General features: G+C 38.7%; 1 protein-coding gene across 2 annotated transcripts in view; it reads right to left on the reverse strand.

Moving 5' to 3' along the window:
* Positions 1-1,201: 1,201 nt before the first annotated feature.
* Positions 1,202-17,310, reverse strand: part of mpp1 (MAGUK p55 scaffold protein 1) — a 75,629-nt gene continuing 59,520 nt past the window's right edge. For both annotated transcript variants that reach the window (XM_043704588.2, XM_043704587.2), the window contains 9 exons: positions 16,873-16,958; positions 15,788-15,856; positions 12,779-12,972; positions 10,737-10,846; positions 8,184-8,264; positions 7,756-7,836; positions 6,286-6,491; positions 4,504-4,587; positions 1,202-2,502 (listed from right to left, as the gene is read on the reverse strand). In XM_043704588.2, coding sequence (XP_043560523.1) covers positions 2,326-2,502; positions 4,504-4,587; positions 6,286-6,491; positions 7,756-7,836; positions 8,184-8,264; positions 10,737-10,846; positions 12,779-12,972; positions 15,788-15,856; positions 16,873-16,958 — 1,088 coding nt within the window. In that variant the 3' untranslated portion in view covers positions 1,202-2,325. The remainder of the gene's footprint in view (positions 2,503-4,503; positions 4,588-6,285; positions 6,492-7,755; positions 7,837-8,183; positions 8,265-10,736; positions 10,847-12,778; positions 12,973-15,787; positions 15,857-16,872; positions 16,959-17,310) is intronic.

A 17,310-nucleotide genomic window follows, 5' to 3' on the forward strand; every position in this document is an offset into this window, starting at 1 on the left:
AAATGTCATCCATTTTGACTACCATCCTTAACAGATTCACTAATTTGTTTTCACATTCTGTAATTGCATGTGCAATGATCTCTTCTATCTTTAATGTATTCTGTCTGTGATTCCACTACAAGCCTTAGTTGTGTTGACAACTTATTCTTCTATTTACTCAGATATGTACATTACTTGCTGGCCAACACTTATTGCCTGTCGCTACTTACCCTTGAAAGCAGTAGTGAGCTGCCTTTTTGAGCCACTGTACTCCATGTACTGTGGGCAAACACTCAATACCTTTAGCGAGGGAATTTCAGGATTTTGACCCAGCAATAGTGAAGGAACAGTAGATGCCAGCTATTGGTTTTTGTATCAAGTGAGTTAATACACATCAAGTCAGGGTGGTAAGTGGCTTAGAAGGAAACTTGTGATTGTGCTCTTGTCCTTCTAGATTCAGGATCAGGCAGCTTTCTATAGTGTCTCTTGTAGATAGTAAATACTGCTACTGGTGAGTGTCATTGGTGGAGGGAATGCATGCTTGTAGATGTGGTCTTAATCAAGTGGGCTGCTTTGTCCTGGACAGTGTCAGGAATTTTGAGTGTTGTTGGAGCTGCATTGATCGAGGCAAGTGAGTATTCCATCAGACTCATATGCTATTGTAGCCACTGTATTTATGGGAAGTCCAGTTGAGTACCTTGTTGGTGCTAACCCCTGCTCCCCCAGGGATGTTGATAGTGAGGCTTCAGTAACAATAACACCATTGAATGTCAAGAAGCTGTGGTTAGAATGTCTCCTATTGGACATGGTCCTTTCTGTGGCACAAATGTCACTTGTGAATCTAAGCCTCTGTATTGTTCAGGTGTCGCATTTGATCATGGCCTGCTTCGGTATCTAAGGAGTCACGAACTGTGCTCCATTTCTGACATGGAAGGAATGTCATTGAAGCATTGCAGTTTGTTGGTCCTATTGTCAGTTATAGGAGGCTTTTCTTTTTAAACTCTGCTCCCTATAAACACCAGTCTTGATTGTAATCACTGGATATTATTCTCCATGTTGTCATTTAGGTCACTGCACTAGAGTATAAGCCACCTTGCAGAGTTAATGTGTACAAGGTTTGGCCTTCACAGATGCTTGGAGATGGAGCTAGTTTCAGTCCGTGATCATGAATCAATCCGGAAGGTATGTGAATATTCCAGAAACTTGAGATGCTGCACCCCACTCAACACAATGTATCGTTTATTTCTGCAATTCACCGAGTAGGTAAATGTTTTTATTCAAATAACACTTTCATTTGAATGAGACAACTACATGGCACTACAAGATGTTTCACTCTTGCAGTGGTTAAATGTTTAGCACCTAAAACTTTGCGTCAGAATTTGATAATTTATTCTGAGACATTAACGTTGGTTTGCTGGATGGAGAAGTCAAATGCTAGACAAAACAATGAAGAAAGTCTCTCATCAATCTACTCAGGTACAGTTCAAATATGGTATTTATTCACCCATTTACTGTTGCTACAGGAACTGTGAAGCTGCTATGAAGGCAACTTAATTCAAGGAATTAAATGACATGACATGAGAAGTGAGATGTAGCTCATGCGGTAGAAATAATTCCAGGTACGATATTCTGGAATTAATTTTCATGTGACCTAAGCACTGTATCAGAGTTTGAACTGCTGTATCATGGATGTTCTCTTCATAGTGTAGCTGGATGGAGGTTATGATCCCTGTTAATACATTGTATAATCACTCATGTGCAGGAATATTAGTTCCTATTATTGGTGATTTGAACAATTGTGCTGCTTGGTTGGAGTTGTAGATTTCCATGAGTTTTGATTCATCATTCATGCATATCTGTCTAGACATAGTACTTTTTGTTCATTAAAATGGTTTTAGAAGCTTACTACATACAATGATCACTTCAACAAAGCCTTATTGCATTGGGTGGAGGTGTGAAAATATACTAAAACAGTAGGTTGTTAAGTTTACTGGGATAAAAATAGAAAGAGGTCAAATATGCTTTTAAACGGGGAAGAATGTAAGGTTAAGGAAAATTAAAACAAGGTACAATGGACGCTGGAAAGTTGAGTATTTCCAGCATTTTGTATTTTTATTTCAAAAGTTTTGAAGAACTTTGTAAATATCCCATTAATAAACAGTCCTTGTTTTTTGTAATATAAAACAAGTGAAATTATGGAGAATGACTTGCAGATGAAATGTACTCATAAGCTAATGTGCATGTTTTGGTTTAAAATGGCAGGCTTCAAACTGCTTTCTGATCTCCGATTAAATGATTTCTTAGAAAGTACATGAATATTCAATTTGCTGTGCCTATCTATCTTGACTAGTAGACCCATGAAACTGGAACCCACTGTGCTGTAGTGCATGCACTTTCAATTGCCTCGACCAGGTTATGCACTGTGTCTTCAACTTCGTTGTTAACTAGGGTCAGGTCAAACCAATGTCCATAGGTGTGCTGTAGCATTTCTGATTCCTTTTGGATTTTCTTAAGAGATTCAACCTAAAAGAAAAGAGAGATTGCTTTAAAGATGTGCTCAATTTAGCACTGAAACTAATGGAAATAAATCAGTGTTTCAAGATGTGATAAATTATGATGTCCCAAAGATAATCAATTTCACCTAACCCAGAGAATAGTTAAGAATTTTACTGCCATGTCCCCTACCTTTTGGTTCAAGGTTAAACCTGGCTGTGACACTTTCTAGAGACTGTCTGAAATTACCATGATTGTCCACAAAATTCAGTATCCAACTATAATAACACAAATGATTGCGATCTATTTTTGTCATGCAAGTATCTTGTTATTATAGCATGTGCTATATGTTACTTAAGTAAGCTGTAGTCCACCTTGGTGATGGAAAAACTGAAATTGCCTACTTTTCCCCATCCATTACATTTCTGGATTCCACCCCACTTCTATTCTTTAGCCAAAAGCCTCACTTGTTTCGTTGTTACCTGTAGACTTAACTATTTCAGCATAATCCTTGCTGCTGCCCACATCCTACTCCATGGAAACTTGATATCCAACATGCTGTCTGTTTTAAATATCAACAAGTCCTGTTCCTTACTATATGAGCCATGTGCTACTACTTTGGCCTGTTCCTTGATGTTTAGCCACTCCATCTCTGTAACTTCAGTCTCACCATCTTTCGTTATATTTGTGGGGCGGCATAGTGGCTCAGTGGTTAGCACTGCTGCCTCACAGCACCAGGGACCCAGGTTCGATTCCAGCCTCAGGTGTCTGTCTGTGTGAAGTTTGCACATTCTCCCCATGTCTGCGTGGGTTTCCTCCCACAGTCCAAAGATGTGCAGGTCAGGTGGATTGGCCATGCTAAATTGCCCATAGTGTTAGGTGCATTAGTCAGAGGGTTTGTGTGGGTTACTCTTCAGAAGGTCGGTGTGGACCTGTTGGGCCAAAGGGCCTGTTTCCACACTGTAGGGAATCTAATCTAAATACCCTCGAATTGCTGCATGCAGTGTCTACAATGTCAGCTGCCTAGATCCTAATCTCCCCCCTCCAGCAAAACGCAATGATGTTCTCCCCTTAAGGTTCCAAAAGCCTATCTCTGCACAAACATTTAGCCATCAGCCTGAACTATTGCCTTGAGAGAGTTGGGTATGTATTATGCTTTTTAGAATGGGACTTAACAGGAGCACTATGTTATGTACTGTTAAATTGTATAAGTCTGCTTTTATGAAATAATACATGATTAGTCTACTACTTAATCCATGCCATTCCGAAATCTCCTATGGATTTTTCCATGTTAACAGACAAAATTCAGCAGACACAATGTAACACCTTGACTGCCCTTGTAAGGTCTCTGCTCGTGATCCCTTTGGGTTGGGTTGTGAGAGCAAACTTTTGACCTGTATATGTTATCTCATCGGGATTTCTTGCTTTGCATGGTTAAAATTGAGCTTTGTTTTCTCCTTATAAATATTACTTTTTCCTTAATGTTTTCCTTTCCTACTTTTGCTATGGTAGCTGGCTCTGTAGTGGCTCAAATTACTGTTAGCTTGCATTCAAGGCTTTATATCAAGTCTGTTATGGCCTCTTGTGCTGAACTCCATTACAGTCAGAGTTGTCTGCTCAGCCTGTTAGCCCACTCAGTGTCCACTAGTCCATAGTGGTTTTCCTTCTGCACATCTCCATATTGATTTTTTTTAAAATATAAAAAACACTGAACTAGAGAAGGTGTGGAATGCAGCTGGGACGCCAGTCACTAGCGGGGTCTCTGCACTAACTCAGACAGATTGGTAAAACCTATTTCAATGTTTGTATTTTTATGGCTGTGTATTTTAAAATAATATTTATGTGACTTCCCGTTCTCTAGAATGGGAATACAAATTCAATTTTTGCTACTGAGATCCACGCAACCTGACTGTTTGAATTTAAAAATCTTTGGAACAAACTTGATTTTTGATATTCCTCATGCTCAATGAGACATTATCATGTCCAACAGATTTTATTATTTTAGCCAGCTAAGTTCAATACAATCCTTACCTGATTCCCTGGCTGAGCAGCAGATGGAGCAGCAATAAATACCACCAGTGGTGCAAATTCTGCTGTTCTGAGAACCTTTAGGGCCTGCCATTAGAGTGCATACATGTATTATTAGTACAGTATATTAATATTGCAAAGCCTGACTGTTTAGAATGTAATGCTATGCAAAATCATGTCGAGTGATGTAATATGATTGAAACTGAGCACAGAGGGAGTCATTAGGTGTGCATGTTGGGGGAGAAAAAAGTCAATTGAAATTACTTCGTAAAATCTGAATATAAGATAGGTGTCAGATCACCACACAATTAGAAAATTGTGGATTCAGGGCCCTTCCAATACAGTGCTGGGTTAACAATTCAGTACAATTGAATTAGTAACATCCTTCTGATGAAATGTGTAACCTAAAACCTTGTTGCCCTTCCATGCTGCCATAACAATGAATAGGGGATTCTGTAGTGTCCAGATGAGAATCTATCTCTCAACCATCCTTGTGAGAAACATTACTGATATCATCCTTTTAAGCCTGTAGTCTAGTTTGTTTTTAGTGGTTTCTTATCTGGTAATTCTCAACCTTCCTTCTCTTACATTAAATTGCAGAGTATTTACAGCACTCCATTTAGCCCAACAGATCCTTCCAAATTTTAATTCTCTACTTAACGTTCCTCCAATTCTCTATCATCTTATCCCTTTAAAACACCCTTTCTGCTTCATGTCTTATTTGGCTTATCCTTGAACAGGTTTCTGAGTGTCACCTTAACTACTTGTAAGAAGATTTATTTCCTAACCATCCTCTGAGACGACTTTTTTCCCCTAAATCCACTGTTTGTTAGATACAGTCTTCTATATTTACAATAGAGTTCTTGTTTCCTCTGCAAACGGCTCAATGCCATCTTATCCTGTGTTTTCCTAAAAGTTAAAGATTTCTCAGTTCACCCCTCAATCCTACTACTTTTACCAAACCAAAAACCTCAGCTAGTTCAGACAGGCATAATCTTGTTGTTCTGGTGGTATTCTAAATAGTTCATCTTTGTCGCACTTCCTCAAAGTACCCCATCACAATTTATATTGCAACTGACTTCTTCTAATTATAGATCCATTCTTCAAGCTTGTTTACGTATTTGTTTTATCACAGTCCTCCATATTAACTATACCCCACTGTGGTGTCATTGCACTTATGAGTCTAAAATACATGAAGCCTACTGTGTCGAGGATCTTTTGCTGCTGTTGGCTGAAAAATTGAGTGCTTACGACACGTCCACGCCATAAAATGACAATGATTTAGGCCATTCAGCTCATCAAGTGTGCTCTACAATTCTATCATGGCCGATATGTTTCTCAACGCTATTTTCCATTCAATGTGGACAGCATATGAAAGGGAATTATATAAATTTCTGCATTGAAGCATTTGACTTCCTATTTGCTAATATGTAATATGGTTTTAATGCCTGCATAGGACTTATTTAGTAAGGCATTGAAGGAGAATAGACACTTTTCCAGCTAACACTAGTATTGTGCAGATGTACCTGAATTTAAGTATTTGCCAAATAGGAAACTGCTTTCCCATCACTTTCATGTCAGATTGTACAGTCTACTGCCAGACTACATAACTGTACAACTCTTCGCAGTCTTATCTACTTTCATAGAGTCTATATAGTGTACAGACAGGGCAATGTTTAATATGTCAGTTGGGGAACATGTTGGTGATAGTATATTTATTCTTGAGAGAAGTCTCTCAATCAGTCACCAAAATATTGAGGAAGCAACCACATAATTAGGACATACCTGGGGCTCAATGTCCACCACTGCAATTTTGCCCTGGCTTTGGTTGATCTTGCGGATTGTCTCCAACTTTGTTCCAAACATGGCCCCTTGGAAGCTTCCATACTCTAGGAATTCATTACAGGTAATGTTCTTCACCATATCCTCATTGGAAATAAAGTAGTAATTCTTTCCATCTTCTTCATCTTCCTTTGGTGACCTGGAAGTATCTAGTAGAGGAAGAGCATGATATATTAGGTTTCTTTTATTGTTTTGTGGGCTGGGAAAGGGCAGGAAGTAGTGCTGTCATTAGTATTGGTCAGATTGAAGTTATCAGCCGATTCTTAAAGTATCTGTTTTTGATACACTGCTATTAGGGGGCAAGCTAGCCAATAATTTTGCATTTTAAATGACTCAGTGTGTTGGACTCTGGATCAAGTTGCAAAACTTTTGTATGAAGGGTTCCTTTTGACAATGCCATTTGGGTTGTTATGGGGAATAAAGTGAAATGTCCTTCTCCCATGGTGAAGCCTCAAAGATCACAAAGTTAGCAGTGGGAGAGAGGTCATTCAGTTCATCTAGTGAGTTTGTAGTTACCTGGATATATTTTATTTTTTTGAAAACAGCTACCACACTGGATTGTTTCCAATACAGCAAGAATTCTGTATTCATTGACTCCCTCAGCAATTTGTAGATGTACAGTCTTGCTGGACCCTCTTTGGTATGTGCATCTGTCTCTATGGATGTATTACTTTGTGCCCTTTAAGCCTGTAAAGGAATTTGAATTAAAAAGTACTACAAGTAGAGTATTGAATAACTCCTCAGTGATTAGTCATGTAGATAGAGTTTTAGATGTTCTGCAATAACAAAATAAAAATCGAAGCTGAAGAGTCATCCTCTGTGTTTTAACCTAAGAGGTAAATATTGTAGTCTGTGTATCTTTCTGTTGTGGTTGATAGTATATCGGATGTACGGGGTGAAGCATCTCTCCTTGTAGAGCACCTGACAGACCATTGCAATTCACTGTTGATGCTCTGAATACAGGACACTGATCATTTCTAATTTACTGTTAGATCTTGAGGCACAATTTTTAGGTGTCCTATAGCAAGAACAACAGTTCTAGGGACTGTATTACAGCAAAGTTGTAACTTCTCAGCAAATATCAAAGTAATCCTAGAATGAAAATATGACTAACTGTTGAAATACCACAAATACAATGACAAAATTCTACAATTTCTCTCAATAACTTCACTCAAAGATATGTTTTAATGTTTACTTTTATGTACAAACATTGCTACAGTTTGTTGAGAGAAAAAACAGTTCTATAAAGTCAAAAGATTGCAACAGATGGTAAAGAAATTAGCTTCAAGCCTTAAATCATGAGCTAGTTGGTCGAGAAGTGTACAGTACATGCAATACACAGCAGATATGATTTGACATTGGAAGAAATTGGTTCACTAACAGCAGTAATATCATGTCTCTTGAAACACTTACGAGGAATTGGATAAGCAAATTTGTCTGCATGTTTAGTAATTAGAACATTTTTGATGTGACTCCGACCCACTCCACTAGCCCCTGCAAATAAATGAAACAATGAATTTTAGTACACTGATAACTTAGCAGATGTGATGCTTCGTAAGTGTGTTCTCTCATTTTTGTGTTTGTCCTAGTGGTTATTGTAATAACATTGAAACAAAATGGGTGTGTGCCAGTTGGCATAATGTATACACTCGCATGGTCCAATATGCTATCTGATATGAAAAAGTACCACAAGACAGGGGATGTGCCTCTCTCCTATCAGATATACCAATGAGAGTCTTCTAGACCATTGTAGTTTTCTTGGCATTGTAAGCATTCCAACTATTATTACAATTTATGATGTGATGGTAAAAATTCAGTTGGTGCTAACCACCAATACTTACCAAGAAGTACCAGGGTCTTTCGGTTGAATGCAGGGAGTTGTACAACTTCTTCATAGGAGACAAGATCCAGTCGATCAAAGACTATGGAGAAACATTTGAAGACAACAATAGTAAATTTGAACTATAATTAAATGACAGCTGTCACTGCTGAACAGCAAGAAATCAATGACCACTGTTTGCTTTTCTTTTTCTTTACTGCGAATGGCTATTTGTGTAGTACATGGTCCCTTTAAGATTGTTGCACAGCTATGCGTTCGTATATCTTAAAGTGATCTTTGTGCACTGCCTCTTTGTTGCTTGCATGATATGCCACAGATTATTCGAGGAGAAAGTGAGGTCTGCAGATGCTGGAGATCAAAGTTGAAACTTTATTGCTGGAACAGCACAGCAGGTCAGGCAGCATCCAGGGAACAGGAGATTCGACGTTTCGGGCACAGGCCCTTCTTCAGGAAATGTGTTTGTGAGTCCAAAAGGCCATACTTGTCTTCAAGAAGTGAAAAATTTAGCCATATTGCGATTCAAGGGAGTAAGGGGAGGCTAGATGCTGTCTGCTTTAGTTGAAACTTTATTGCTGGAACAGCACAGCAGGTCAGGCAGCATCCAGGGAACAGGAGATTCGACGTTTCGGGCACAGGCCCTTCTTCAGGAAATGTGTTTGTGAGTCCAAAAGGCCATACTTGTCTTCAAGAAGTGAAAAATTTAGCCATATTGCGATTCAAGGGAGTAAGGGGAGGCTAGATGCTGTCTGCTTTAGTTGAAACTTTATTGCTGGAACAGCACAGCAGGTCAGGCAGCATCCAGGGAACAGGAGATTCGACGTTTCGGGCACAGGCCCTTCTTCAGGAATGACATTCCTGTCATTCCTGAAGAAGGGCCTGTGCCCGAAACGTCGAATCTCCTGTTCCCTGGATGCTACCTGACCTGCTGTGCTGTTCCAGCAATAAAGTTTCAGCCACAGATTATTGCATAGCTGCACGTTCTTAGTGTTCATACGGAACATTGTAGCATCACTGCTTTGATAATACCATTTTTACATGTTCAAAAATAGTTTGTATTTGCATAGTACTTTAGATGTACTAAAATGTCCAAACAGTTAAAGCACAATTTGACACTAGGCAACATAAGGATTTACTAGGTCAGATAACCAAAACAACACTAAAGTTGGATTTGAAAAACTCTCTAAAGGGAGGCACAGAGGTTTCGGAAAGGGATGCCAGAACTTAGAATATTGATAGCTGAAGGCTCCAACAATGGTGGAGACATTAAAATTAGGGATTTTTGAAAGGCTAAAATTAAAGCACCTCTGATATCTTGGAAGTTTTACAAGGTAGAACAGATCATAAGACGGAATGAGGCATGGACAGATTTAAAAGAAACCAGGATCAGGATAGTTATAGAATCCCATTGCACATTGCAGAAATAGCAGCTTTTAATTATGTGATATCTTTGGTAACTAGCCATAATCTATGATTGACCAAAGGCATATCTACCAGAGATTGATAGGTGGTTATATGACCTGAGGGGGCTAAAGCAAGGAGATAGATTTTCATAAACTACCTGTAGTAAATATAGGAATTTAACTCATGCCATCAACACCATACTGTAGCCATCTAACCCACTGAGCTAATTGATCCCGTGTGTCTTCAATGCAGTAAAATGTTCCCAGGATGTTTATAGGGGCTATCAAACAAAATCTGTTGAGCCATGTAAGAAGTTAAGACAAGTGGGCAAAAGCTTGGTCCAAAAGATAAACGTGAGGATTTTAAAAGGAGAGATGTAGCGAGGTAGAGAAACAAAGGGACATTCAAAGCATTGTGCTCACTCAGTTGAAGGTATGGTCACTAATGTGGCGCAATTCAAATTAGGTGTTTGCAAAAGGCCAGAATTTCAAGAACTTATACATCTTGAAGGGTTGTGGGACCGGAGGAGATTATAGGGACGTGGGACCAGGGGTGAACCAATGTATGTTATTGAGATTAAGGATGTGGAATTTTTAAAATTGAGGCACTGTTGGATCAGAGTCCAAAGTAAATCAGTAAGAACAGGGTTAATCGATGTGTGGGATTGGTATGATTTAAGTATGGCAGCAGAATTTCAGGTGAGTTCAGAGGTAAGAGACCAGTCAAGAGCAGTGAACAGTTAGGCTGGAAGTAAGATAGGAATAGATGAGGAATTCTACAGCAGATAAACTGAAGCAGGTGCAAAAGCATGTGATATTCTGGAAATCAAGTAGCAGTCGATGAGTATTGCAGAGACTGACAGGAGGCTAAGTTTAGATCATAATAGATAGGACAAGTATGGTTCAGCTCAGGACAGTGGCCAGGCCCAGTTTTGAAGCAGTAAAACCAAATCCACATTGATTAAAGGCTAGCTGGCCACATAAAAGTAACAGTAAAATAAATAGTAAAATTCCTAAAAAAAAAATTACTTTCAATGTACAACGTTCACAGCCTACTACATTCCTTGATCAGAAGGGTGAAAAGGGATTTCCCAGTACTGTATACACTGAACATTTATCAACAATGTCAGATAAAGAGGGATATGGAGCCATACTTGCACTGTGCTTGGCCAGATATTTGTCTTTACACTGCTTTTTCTTCTTTCCAAACATTCCACAGCCTGAGGTGACATCTTGGTTAGCTGTATTCCTATTGGCCACCCTCCTATAATGGTATAAGTAAACAAGGAACAGTATTAAGAATGTGAAGCCACAACTTATATTTTAGCAATTTCAATTCCTGGGACAAATGTACATGTCTAAGAAACTGTGAAATCATTACAATAGAAGTCCTATCAGTTGCTCTCATATCTCTATCATTTCACAAATAGTAACAAACTTAAAACGTGTATAATGAGACCAACATTATGTGCTTGTGAATGAAACTCTCTTTGTTATGAATAAAAAACTAATTTTCCACCAAATGGTCCATAAACTGAACAAAGGAAATATTCGTGGATGGAGTTTCAATTTATAGAGTGCTTTCATTATTCTGGCTGACTTTTACCTCAACTCCATTTGTGGACTTTTGAACCAACTGTTTAATGTCCTTACCTGGTTTTTTAAAAACTCTTAATTTCAATCTGATAAATTTAACTGCTATCATTAACGTGCCTTCTGGGTACTGAATTCTAGATTTCCACTACCTTCACTGTGTGTGAATGTACTACTTGGTTTCATTGCATGGTCTAGATTTAATTCTGATAATTGTGACCACTTGTTTAAGATTCCACCAGATGAAAAAACCTCTTTAAATTTACGATATCAAAATTCTGTTGTCATTTTTAACATTAGACTAGCTCTTGACTTTATAAACTCTTAAGAAATACATGCTATAATTCTATTTCAATCCTTAAAAAATCCTGGCAATGTAATCAACTGCATTGTATCTCCAGGGCCAGCATAATCTTCCTAAGGTGTAGTATTTAAATCTAGTGCAATTCTCCAGCTTAGGCCAGAGCAAGGCTTTGTACAAGTGAACTAATAGTTCCTTCTATTTGTATCCAGCATCTCAAATATTGTGGTACAGGAGGTACCCAAGGAAGATGTGTTTCATACATCAGCCAAACAGATTGATTGTCAATGTGCAAATCCCTTCATTTTGTCTATGGCAGGCACTTAAGACAAGATTCTCCTGGTCAGCTAGAACTGTGTTTTGGCTGCAATGCAGCAGCCTTCCCGTGTTAAAAGACTCCACATGCTGTGTTCACTTTGTTGTAAGGGCCTGATGATGATTTTAAAAGCACAAATTAAATGCCAACATTCCATTAGCCTTTTCAATTACTATAAAAGTACAACTATTCTTTATAGGCGAGGAGTTCTCCAGTGTTATGAAGAACTGCTAATTTAAAAGATGTGTTTGAAAAAAACTTCAGAAACAAAAGTGATCTGTGTATGGGAATGAAACCGGCTTTTACTGCAGCATTGGGGTGATAACGACTTCACTCTTCCTCCAAATGTAATTGTATCATTGTGAGGCACGTGATACCATTGGAAACAAAGGTACACTGCAGTATGTGCAATTGCTTAAAAAAAGCTTGTTGCTAATAGCATTATTACAGTGGTCAATTTACCCAACAGTTCATCTTATAAATGGATATACTGCCAATATTGAAACCTGGTGTGACGGTGACAACAAGGCACAGAAATGAGAATGAGTCAAAAAGATAGGAGTACAGGAAGGAGCATTAGAAAGCAAGAGACACTTACTTAGCGGTTGTCTTGCACTATGAGACAGTGGAAAACTAGAAAGCCAGAAAAAGTGCACAAGTACAGAAACCAAGAAACAATCAAAAAAGAGAGACACATCCAACAGGGAAGAGAGTGCAATAGAATAAGTGAAGCAAGAGACTAGAAGGAAAGGTGAAGCTAATATAACCAAGTGATTCCAATTAATAAGTTAGTTTCTGAGCTGTGGTGTTTGTCCAACTCAAAAATATTTTAAACAAACATGGCCCACTCATTCACCTTGGCACATTGCTCGAACAGGATAGACAGCACTACTTTAAAGTCATTATCTCTAATTCTATCATTGTATTACACCACCCATCGGTTTCTAACAGATGGTTCTTTCTGTTTTGGTAAGGTTAGTGCATACCATTCCTGCAGTTCAGGGGAAGGAATTAATCCAGTTACTTTGCTCGAGTTCTCCACAGTACCCTGCCACCAGTTGGGATCGTCCTTGCTGATTATCTTAATAATGTCACCAGTCTCAAACTTCAACCCAGCCTCCTTGCAGGGGATCAGATCATCCTTCTTTGGGTCATAATCAAACTGAGCTCGCATGTACATCTGGAAAAGAAAAGGTAAATATGTAAATTCATAATAGGTAATATTTTATCACTGCACAACCAAGCTGTCCTTGGACATATGAATGTAACTAGTAGAAGCAGGAGTAGGTAAATCCAACCCCTTGAGCCTGCTACACCATTCAATATGATTATGGCTGATCTCATCTTCGCCTCAACTTCATTTTTCTGTCTGCTGTCTACATTTTGATAACACATTGCTACTTAAATGTTCTAATTTATTTGTTCATTAAATACTAATTAAATGCATGTTCTTGATTCATTAACTCCTCTCAAAATGTTGTAAGTTAGAGTCCTTAGTATTTTCAGTGTGTTGATCAATGCTGGTCAATAGAATATAGGCTTCATCTTTCTGATCTGTGCTAGCTTAACTGTTCTCAGCAGAAGAGTTAGTGTAAGTGACTACAGCATCCTTTGCTTAGATCCCAGCTTTTGCTGCTGTATAACTTTTCCTGGGTCTATTTCTCACAGACCAGCATTTTCTTCTCAGCTGCCTTCTGTTCCAGTGCAGTTTCTGGTTTGGGGAATATCTAATGGCTTGAACAGGGCAAGCAACAGCAAGGTTCTTCAAGCAAGCGAGCTCCTGCTAAGCCATGCAAAGTGAGACATTTTCTTCTGAGGAAATGCAATTCACCTTTGTAAAACGATCTGTTCAGGCCCAGAGGCTGTTCAGTAGTAATTCCCATGTTACATTTTTAAAACTCCAACTTTTTTAGTAATATTTAGTGTGGACCTTAAGGGTTTTGACACCAAGTTCATATCATAACATACCATGTTCCTATTGTGGAAGAACATAATATCTCTGACAGCCATTTCTGGATTCCTGCATTTAACTGCAGATTTCAGTTAAACCTTAAAAATTTACGACAGCCTCATCAATATTATTCAGCAGAATCCACAAAATGGTGCACATCGATTAGTTGTTCCTGTCAGGATTAATCAACTATTATTATAACTAAGGGGTTGCTCGAGGCAATGTACGTTACTGACTGAAAGGGTTCTGTTAATACTAAAATAGCCTCTTTAAAAAAAGCTAGAAGCAATGGTTAAAGTGACTTGTGATATGCAACAATGACACTACAGTTCTGGGACAGACGGGATGAAATGGAAGGAATGACAGCATCTAGTAGATGAGAATTTTAAGGCAATATTCACCTTTCATAATGTTGATTGATTAGAACATATAGCCTGTGAAGCAAAAACCAGTAAGAAACACTCAATTCAAACAAAGTCTCATATCTACCACAGTGATAAACCTATCTACAGCTTTGGTTAAGTTCAGTTATTATGTCCATTGAATTGGTGTGATAGTGAGCCATAGAATCATGTAGCATGGAAAACCCTTGACCCATATCCCTCCAAACCATTCCTATTCAAGAATTTATCCAAGTTCCTCTTAAATGTTATAACTATACCAGGTCCTTTGGCAGTTCATATCACACATGAACCACTGTGTAAAAACAAAAATTACCCCATATGTCCTTTTTAAATCTTTCTCCCCTCACCTTAAAAATATGCCTCCTTGTTTTGAGCTCTCCCACCCTAGGGAAAATACCTTCATCATTCACTTATCTGTATGCCTAAATTTTATATACCTCAATAAAAGGTCATCCCTCAAACACCTATGCTCGAGTGAAAAATGTTCCAGTCTATTTTTATATCTCAAACCTCCATTCCCAACAACTTTCTCTTAAATCTTTTCTGAACCTTCTTCAGTTTAATAATATTCTTCCTATAACAGGGCTACCAAAACTGCTCTCAGTATTGCAGAAGAAGCCTCACCAATGTCCTGTACAACCTCAAATGACATCCCAACTGCTAGACTCAATAGTCTGAGCAATGACCCATGGCTCTGTCCTTGGTTGAATTATGAAAATTCAATACCTCACATTTATCCAAATTAAATTCCATCTGCTGCTACTCAGCCCATTGATCCAATTGATCAAAATGTCTTTGTAATCTTAGATAATTTTCTTCACAGTCCACCATGCCTCCTAGTTTTGGACTCACCACCTTTGGAAAAGAACCTTGCTATTCACCATATTCATGCCCCTTATGATTTTATAAATCTCTATACAGTCACCTGTCAACTTCCAATGCTCCAGGGGAAAAAAATCCAAGCCTATTCAGCCTCTCCCTATAAAACAAACTCTCCAACCCTGGTAAAGTCCTTGTACATCTTCTCTGCATCCTTTCAAGTTTAACAACACCTTTTCTATAGAAGGATGACCAGAATTGTATGCCGTATTCTTAAAGTGGCCTCACCAATTCCTGTACAGCTGCAACATGACATCCCAAATCTTATACTCAATGCTCTGACTAATGAAGGCAAGCATGCCAAATGCCCTCTTCCTCACCCTATTTACCTGCAACCCCACTTAAGAAACTATGTATCTGCACCCCTAGGTCTCGTTGTTTGGCAACACTCTTTAGGATTCTGCCATTAACTGTGTACATCCTGCCCTGATTTGCCTTACCAAAATGCCACACCTCACATTTATCTAAATTAAACTCCATCTGCCATTCCTAGGTCCATTGACCCATCTGTTCAAGGTCCCACTGTGCTCTGACATCTTCTTCACTGTCCACTACACCACCAACTTAGGTGTCATCTGCAAACTTGCTAACCATATCTCCTATATTTATATCCAAATCATTTTGTTGTGAACCAGTGTTACATTTATCCATTATTTCTTCTTTAAGTCTAGTATTGCAAAAGGATTTGTACCTAGTACAATATGTCAACATTCCTCCAACAGCATACCACTCATGATTTGCAATATAGTGAACTCGCTCACCTCAAAGGACGGAGGGTTGCAGTGGTAGTTAGACTGAACCTGTAAGGTGACGGTCCCCATAATTTCTTTCTGTAAAACAAATAAAGAAGTTTACCCGAATGATCAGTTGCACTCAAACAAGGTGAGACAAATTGATTTGCTTACACTCACTGCTTATCAGCTTGCTTGTATATAAATTCAAAGTGCATTCATTACAAAGTGCTAACTGCAATTACTGTATATCATACTATAATACATTGGTGTCCATTTGTCACTGAATTATATTTTCATATATTCCTATGCAGAATTGCTCAATGCCTGTTCCTCAACACATTATCATGCACCTATCCTAATGTCCTTTATCGTTGGTGTCCAATCTGTTGTGATCTATAATAATAGAATCAATTTTATTTTGTTTCCCATCAAGAATTTACCTTTATGTTCAGTTTTACAGCAGCAGGGGTGTTAGATTAGAATAGATTTCTTACAGTATGGAAACAGGCCCTTCAGGCCAACACGTCCACACCGACCCTCCGAAGAGTAACCCATCCAGACCCATTCCCTGTCATGATGCACCTAACACTATAGTAGATTTTAGCATAGCCAATTCTCCTGACTTGCACATTTTGGATTGTGGGAGGAAACCCACACAGACAGTGGGAAGAATGTGCAAGCTCCACACGGATAGTCACCCGAGGTGGGAATTGAACCTGGGTCCCTGGCACTGAGAGGCAGCAGTGCTAATCACTGAGCCACTGTGCTGCCCACTTCTACTAATTATATTTCTACTGATACGCTAGGCATCTTGTTGAGATGATCTCAGGAAAATGACCAAGTTAGTGCAATGGTTTGGATGAGGAAGAAGAGAAAGGATCATCAAAGTTCGAATGCTGTTCACTATCTGGTGGTACCTGGTAGAAAATGAATGTAACAAAATTCTGAAACCCCCCCCAAATTCAATTCATCACTAAATATATTAAAAAGGCAGAGGAAACATTTACCCTGTCAGTTTGATAACTCTGTTACACTATTGTTGTGCTTAATTATTGCAGATGTTTGAGAGTTTGTTTTGAAGTGAAGTGGACTCTACAGAGCTTACAACCTACCAGGGCCGACTGCAGCTGCTCCACTGTCTGATTTGCTGCACTCTTGCCATTTATTTCCAGAATTTCATCACCAACATGGAGTGAGCCTGTTGGTTTAAGTAATAAATACATTTTCACTATCATTAGGCAATAAAACACTTGAGGATCACAGAGACTCATGACACAGGGCTGTGCTCTGTTACCACATATGATAGTTTTCAGTGAGACACTATCCCACTCACTTCAAAAGATGCAGAGCTGAAAACTGCTTTTAACCAAGATAGATTATGTATTCCTGCCACTACAGTAGATGCTGTGCTGAAACCTGCTTTCACTTAGGCAGGAAGGCTGCATTTTACCAACCTACATGCAGCAATTGGCTTGTAGCCAGTGCCACCCAACAGTGAATTACTTGACTCTGTGATACATGCAAGCTAAATGCACTTTTCAGTGAGGTAT

Source organism: Chiloscyllium plagiosum, unplaced genomic scaffold (genome assembly GCF_037043375.1).
Source record: "Chiloscyllium plagiosum isolate Xiang-an unplaced genomic scaffold, Cpla_swu_hap1 HiC_scaffold_11, whole genome shotgun sequence".
NCBI lineage: Eukaryota > Metazoa > Chordata > Chondrichthyes > Orectolobiformes > Hemiscylliidae > Chiloscyllium > Chiloscyllium plagiosum.